The 7,428-nt window shown below is 49.3% G+C and overlaps 1 gene segment (V, D, J or C); it reads left to right on the forward strand.

Annotated features, from left to right (window-relative positions):
• Window positions 1–1,884: 1,884 nt before the first annotated feature.
• On the forward strand, window positions 1,885–2,525 carry LOC149128017 (immunoglobulin kappa variable 1D-13-like). The segment is given in 2 exon segments: window positions 1,885–2,041; window positions 2,164–2,525. Coding segments are annotated over 2 exon segments (402 nt in total).
• The last annotated feature ends 4,903 nt before the right edge of the window (window positions 2,526–7,428 follow it).

The following is a 7,428-nucleotide window of genomic DNA, read 5'->3' on the forward strand; positions in this document are numbered from 1 at the left end:
TGTGGAAGTGGTCAAGGTCTCAACCATGATAGCTGCAGTTACCCAAAGATATGTCCTTTCCTCGTGCATTTGCGTCTCCACAATCCTATCCTACCTGGTCAGCGGCAAGCAAGTGTTCTTGAGTGTAGGTGCCAGGTCAGGCAGCAGGAGGTGTGTGCACAGGCAGCAGGAGGTGTGTGCATAGGCAACAGGAGGTGTGTGCACAGGCAACAGGAGGTGTGTGCGCATGCTGCAGGAAGTGTGTGCACTGGCAGCAGGGGGTGTGTGTACAGGCTGCAGGAGGTGTGTACACAGGCAACAGAAGGTGTATGCACAAGCTCAGTAGGTGTGTGCATACAGGCAGCAGAAGGTGTGTGTACAGGCAGTAGGGGTGTGTACACAGGCAGCAGGGGGTGTATACACAGGCTGCACCACCTGACCCTGCCCACTTGTGGTCCAGCCTCAGGATCTCTCCCCTGAGTGCCCTGGTGCTTATGCTGCTGTAGTTGCTTCCAGTCAGCCTGTTCCTCAACCATGCAGCGAGGCCTTGAACTAATGTAGAGATGTGAGATATAAGGGTTCAAATCTATGTTCAATGTTTACTTGGTTTCAAGATTGTCTCCCTAAACTTCTGCATCAGTTTAATTGGAGTTTTAATATGAGGCTCTCTGGAGATGCAGGAGGCTGGGGTCTGGGACACAATGATGTGTGCACCCACTGCAGACCCACCCTAAGGGGAAAGAGGAAAGTGCATTTACGGGGCATGACAGGGGCATCACAATGCAGAGTTCTGTTGTGCACATTCTCAGATCTGGTGTCATTGTGGGCCCTTCGTCCTGGAGAGCCGTAAGAAACAGGACCAAATGCCAGAAAACTGAGTAGAATACAGGGGTCTCAATACGGATAAGGGGAGTTTATTTTATCCTGAGTGTGAAAGAAACCTGCAGCGTGGATGACCTGTATCTGGGTGACACTCAGTGAGGATAATGTGCAGTCTTCACACAGCAACAGCAAAGCTCTTGACATTAGAAGCACAAGAACAATGGCTTGGGAACTCACAGAGGATTTGAATGCAACTCCCAGTAAGAGATGTGGTTGTGTGTGGGTTTCTTTATTTATCACTTCCTTTCTAAAAAAGATTTATTTTATTTATCTGAAAGAGAATTAGACACACACACACAAACACACACACAGAGAGAGAGAGAGAGAGAGAGAGACAGAGAGAGAGGGAGAGAGAGAGAGAGATTGAGAGAGAGAGAGAGAGTCCAAACACTGGTTCACTCGCCGAATGGCTGTAATATCCAAGGCTGGGCCAGGCGGAAGCCAAAAGCCAAGAGACTCAATGCATTTCCCACATGGATGCAGGGGCCCAAAGCCTTGAGCCACCTTCTGCTGCTTTCCCAGGTACATTATTAGGGAGCTGGATTGAAAGTGAAGCATCCAGGACACAAACCAGTGCCATATGTGCTGCTGGTGCTACAGGCAGTGGCTCACCCATACACCACAATGCTGACCACTAATGTACCAACTTCATTTTCAGAGAACTGTTGAAAGGGCAGTGCAGTGTATGTCCACTTGTAAACACCAACATTTGAGAATAAACTTAGCAAGAGATACCTCCATCACTTAAGTCTTTCTTATTCAGTTTCCAGAAGTGAAACTATTCTCATATATAACCCATTTAAAGTAGTGAAATACATTACTCTGTTTCATCATAAGATTCATGTCTTCTTTTTTACAATTATGACCCATAATTATGATTTGTAGCAACATATCTGCAGAGAAAGCAAATTCTCTGCAGGCAAATTGGAGCGCTTTCTGGCCTGGAAGCACTGAGAAATCGCACCTGCATTTATTTGTCAATCACAGGAGCCGGCCCTGCAGCTGGGCCTGGCCCTGGCCCAGCCCCCATGATTTGCATCTGCCCGAGCACAGCACAGGGCCCTGCACACTTATTGCCAGGCTGCTCTCACCCTGGGCAGGCGTCGGTCTCCGCCAGCACCCAGCATGGACATGAGCACCTCCACTGCGCTCCTGGGGCTCCTGCTGCTCTGGCTCACAGGTGAGGACGGACAGCAGCAGGCACGGCTCAGCCAGGGTGGGCAGGGCCGCCTGGCTCCTCAGGGTGCTCCTCTCACCCAGGATGAGCAGTGTGGACGTGTGCTTCTATGTTTCTCATCACAGGTGCCAGATGTGCCATCGAGATGACCCAGTCTCCACCCTCCCTGTCTGCATCTGTGGGAGGCACAGTCACCATAAACTGTCTGGCGAGTGAGAACGTTTACAGTGCTGTAGCCTGGTATCAACAGAAGCCAGAGAAACCTCCTACACTCCTGATCTCTGGTGCATCCAATTTAGAATCTGGGGTCCCACCACGGTTCAGTGGCAGTGGATCTGGGACAGATTACACCCTCACCATCGGCGGCGTGCAGGCTGAAGATGCTGCCACTTACTTCTGTCAAGGGTATAGCAGTTACCCTCCCACAGTGCTACAAGCCCGAACAAAAACCCCCCAGGGAGCAGAAGTGTGAGGCTGGGCTGTCCCAGCTGCTGTTCTGAGGCCTCCATCTGCTGAGAGTGATTCTCAGATGCAGCCAGGCTTTGAAGGTCACTGCGAGGTTTTGTTAGAAGAGGCCGGGGAAATCCTCTGTACCTTAACTGTATTTCCTCTTCCTCCTAAGTTCAACAGAATCTCCTGATTCAACAATGCACATAAAGAGTTTCACAGGATGATTCTAGGTCTTGGCATTCAGTAGGATTGAGACAGCCAATGAGAAAGCACCATAGATTTCCAAGCAGGAAATTAGAATCTAAACTGTATTCTATGAAAACTTAGAGTGCAGTAGTCAGGAAGGCAGGTACAGGAGGTGGGGACTCTTGGCTGGATTCCCAGAGACCACGTGCACCTGTTGCTGTCCTGTAGGCTCCCTGAGCACGTCCTGCTCAAAGCTGTGCAGAGAGCCTAGGACTGTGTGCTGGAGCGCCAGGCTGCCTGCAGCACTCCCAGGTGACTCAAGGGACTCAAGTCCCCATCTGCTCTGTGAACCTCCCTGCAGGTGTGGAGAGCACTGAGCACGCCTCTTCCCACTCCCACTTCTCCCAGGTCAGAGGACACTTCCCGGGAGGCAATGTTTTCTGAGCAATGTGCTTCCATTCAAGTTGTGATGAGGAAAAGTTGACAGTTTAAACAGTGGGGTCACATTTTCACCAACTCCCATGCTTTGCCCGACGTGGTGGATCTAGAATTCATCCACACCTGATTCCCCTTGGAATGAGAAATCTGGGGCAGGAATCAAACCAAAACAAAGAACTCCATTCAGTGATATCAGTAAACAGCTTAGGAGCCTGCATGTAATATGCATCATTTCAGAATGAAAAGTTCTTCTGAAAACCAAAGCTCTTCTTGGGTCCATAGTAGGGGCATAGTAGGTAAAGCCACCTGCTGCATTGCTGGCATCCTATATGGGCACCAATTCATGTCCAAGCTGCTCCATTTTCATCCAGCTCCCTGTCAATAGCCTGGGAAAAGTAGTGGAAGCTGTTTGGGTCAGAGCACCCACATGGGAGACCTGGAAGAGGCTCCTGGCTCCTGGCTTTGGACCACATAGCAACGGCTGTTGAAGCCATTATGGGAATGAACCAGTGGATGGAAGACCTCTCTGTTTCTCTGCCTCTGCCTTTCTGTAACTCTAACTTTCAAATAATTAAAAAAAAAATCTTTAGAAATGTATTTGTCAGGGCCGATTGGCACCCCGCCTGTTCCACTTCTGATCTAGCTCTCTGCTATTGCCTGGGAAAGCAGTAGAAGATGGCCCCAAGTCCTCTGGCCCCTTTATCTGCATGGAAGACCCAAAAAAAGATGCTGGCTCCTGACTTTGGATCAGCGTAGGTCCAGTTGTGGCAAATTGGGAAGTGAACCAGTTGATGGAAGACCAGTTTGCACCCACACAGACACACAAAGTATAAAGTACTGTTTGAAGACTAGTTTTCACATTAATTCTCATAGAACAACTCATTCAGGACAGAGGTCCTACATGGGGAGCAAGTGTGCAATGACTCCTGTTGCTGATTAACAATTGACACTCTTATTTATGATGTCAGTAATCACTTGAGGCTCTTGTCATGAGCTGCCAAGGCTATGAAAGCCTTTTGAGTCCATAAACTCTAGCATTATTTAAGGAGTTGGGAGGGCAGGAATGAGGGGAAGAAACACTATATCCCTAAAAGCTGTATGTATGAAATTTGTATTCATTAAATAAAAACCTTCAAAAAATAAAAATAAAAAATAAATAAAGCACTGTGCTTTCAACAGTTCTTTGAGCATGAAATTGGTTCATTAAAAAAATAAGCAAATTGAATTCTTTCTGGGAGTTCGATTCAAAATCCTATGTAAAGTTCCCAAGCCATTGTTCTTTTTGTTGTAATGTTCTACTAATTTTCTACTGTTGCTTTGTGAAGTTTGCCACATTTTCCTCTTTGAGTGTCACCCAGATGAGGTCATCCAAGCTGCAGGTTTCCTTAACAGCCATGGAATGAATGGACTCCCCTTACTCCTATTGGAGACCCTGTGTTCTCCTCAGTTTTCTGTCATTTGGCCCTGCTCTCATGGTTCTCCAGAATGAAGGGCCCACAGTGATGTCTTGTGGTGGAATGAGAAGGCCATGCCAAGGTGGCCGCTGGCAAGTGAGCGTCAGTTACTCAGGAATGGCTTTGAATCCCACCTGGCAATGGAGCCTGCCTGGCAACAGGCTGTGATTGGTTGGGGCATAGACCGCCCCTTGACTGGATTGGCTGGTCTTGGCTATATAAGATGTTTTTACCAACTGAAATAAAGGAGTCTGTGGGCTGCTTGCCTCAAGCCCGCTTTCACCTGATGCCCTGAGTCTGTGTGGTGACTCTGCGCCTCTTGCCCCCACCACGCTCCTCCTCTCAGAAAGGAATCCACTGCAACATTGTTGAGAAATCAACTGCAACAACGTCAGACCTGAGAACTTGCACAACAGAACTCTGCCTGGTGCACTGCCCCATCTGCCCTACCAATGCCGCTTTTCCCTGTCCTGTTAGCAGGGGTGCAGACCTCCTTGTGCTCCAGACCCCAGCCTGCCTGCCTCTCCAGTGTCTCCTATTGTGATGAGGCTGCTGCAAATATATAGGAAAATGATTTTGGAACCAACAAAATTTTGAGCATAGCTTTGAAGCCTTATATCTCACATCTCTACATTGGCCCCAGGATTCCTGCATGGTTGAGGAACGGGCTGACTGGAAGCAACTACATCATCCTGAGCACACTGGAGCTGGGCACTCAGGGAGAGATCTAGAGCCTGAACAACAAGAAGCCAGAGTCCAGTGGTGCAGCCTGTACACACACCCCCTGCTGCCTGTGCATACACCTCATGCCGCCTGTGCACACACCTCCTGCTGCCTGTACACACATCCCCTGCTGCCTGTGCACACACCTCCTGCTGCCTGTGCTCACACCTCCTGCTGCCTGTGCACACATCCCCTGCTGCCTGTGCACACACCCCCTGCTGCCTGTGCACACACCTCCTGCTGCCTGTGCTCACACCTCCTGTTACTGTGCACACACTTCCTGCTGCCTGACCTGGCACCTGCACTTCAAGGACACTTGCTTGCAGCAGAGCAGGGAGGATGGGATTTTGGAGATGCAAATGTACAACGAAAGGACGCATCATTGGGTGAGTGCAGCCGTCACAGTTGACACCTTGACCACTTCCACACGCTGCATTTCTGCTGACTCCCCCATCATTTCTGGGCCTCACTGAGCCGTCTGCACTGTGAGGGAACTCTGCATCTGCACGATTGGAGGTCTCAGGGCCTGCACTGAGCATTCCCTCAGCCCAGGCTGCAGTTGATCTGCCCAGGGCTCTTTCTCACATAGGACAGATAGCAAGAGAAAAATACCCATACCCATTTCTATGCCCATTTGTCACCTTCTGAAGTAGCTACAGAAGACAGACCTCTGACCATTTACCACCATACGATTATGGTTATTTCTTTCTCTTGAGGAAGGATATGTTAGGTAGTAAGTCAGAAATTTAGCCTATGTGCGTGTGAGAAAGGCCTGAAGACCAGAACCCACTGCAGAGGCTCCAGCAGCCCAGCATCTTGCACTTCAAAGTCCTGCCCAGACCCTGATAACCCCCCAGGTGGTCCCAGCCCTTCCCCCAAGGAAAGCTCCCAGGAGAATTCTCTCTCCTCAGGACCAAAGAGGTTACCTGACCTGATAACATGGGGCAATAAAGCCTTCTCAGATGCCCTAAGTGAAGTCCCTCTGCACTGCCCAGGTGCCAGCAACTCTGGGGAGGAATTTGCTAATTTTCACCCAACAATTCCTTCTGCCAGGATTCTCCACCCTTTGTCCTGGAGGAGAGGGGGAGCTGGGTAAACAGACTCCCTTAAAAACCTAGGGAGTCCAAAGAGACTGTGGCTCAGCCTCTGCCTCTCTGCTGAGGCCCCGGCTGGCCTGCCCAGGTGCATTCTCTCCACTCAACCATGTAACTTCCCTTTCCCCTCAGACCAAACGACTACACACTCTCTCTATCCCTTCTGTTCTGACGGATGCCCTATACCCAAAAAAGCCTTATCACTCTGCAAAAAAAAGTCTGTGTTTTTGCTGTGCAAAAACAGAGTTTAGAGTCACATATGCCTATGGAACACAGATCATGTAGCCACTGTAATGAGGACTTATGATTATAATGAATTGACTTACTTTTTTTTTTAGCATTGAGCTCTGCTGTTTACCTTTAGACATTGACAGCTGCAACACCACCAAGACAGAGAAGACACTAAACGGTTATTTTTAAAAATATATTTTTAATTTATTTAAAAGGCAGAGTTACAGAGAGGAAGAGGAGGAGGATGAAGTGGAGGAGAGGAGGAAGAGGAGAGAGAGAGAGAGAGAGAGAGAGAGAGAGAGAGATAGGAATCAATCCTATTCAGATTATGGTGGGGTTTTCTGCCCTCTAGTGGCAGTTGTGTAATTTAGCAACGTACAGGATTGTAGAGGCTGCATCCCAGTGAGTCCTGGCTGAGTCCTTCAGGGTGCTCATGCTGCTCACCGTGTTAGATTCCTCACCAGGACACATCTGTAGGGAACACAGTGATCCCTCGTCTCTGTGATCAGTCACTCAGCTGAGGACAGGGAGATGGGTCAGAAAGCAACAGGAATGGTTCTTTTGATTGATGTGAGATGTCATGACATGGACTTGGATAAAAAATATATTCCATCCCCGGTTCACTCACCGCATGGCTGCAACAGCAGGGGCTGGGCCAAGTTGAAGAAAGAGCCAGGACTACACCCTGGTCTCCCACATTGCTGGCAGGAGGTCAGATAAACAGCCCTCACTCCCTGCCTCCCGGGCACATTAGCAGGGAGCAGGAGCAGCAATGCAGGAACCAGATGGCCGTCTGGGCGCACAGTGGGTTCAC

The sequence above is a fragment of the Oryctolagus cuniculus genome, chromosome 2, assembly GCF_051225735.1.
Source record: "Oryctolagus cuniculus isolate XC-2025 breed Fujian yellow rabbit chromosome 2, ASM5122573v1, whole genome shotgun sequence".
Taxonomy (NCBI): Eukaryota; Metazoa; Chordata; class Mammalia; order Lagomorpha; family Leporidae; genus Oryctolagus; species Oryctolagus cuniculus.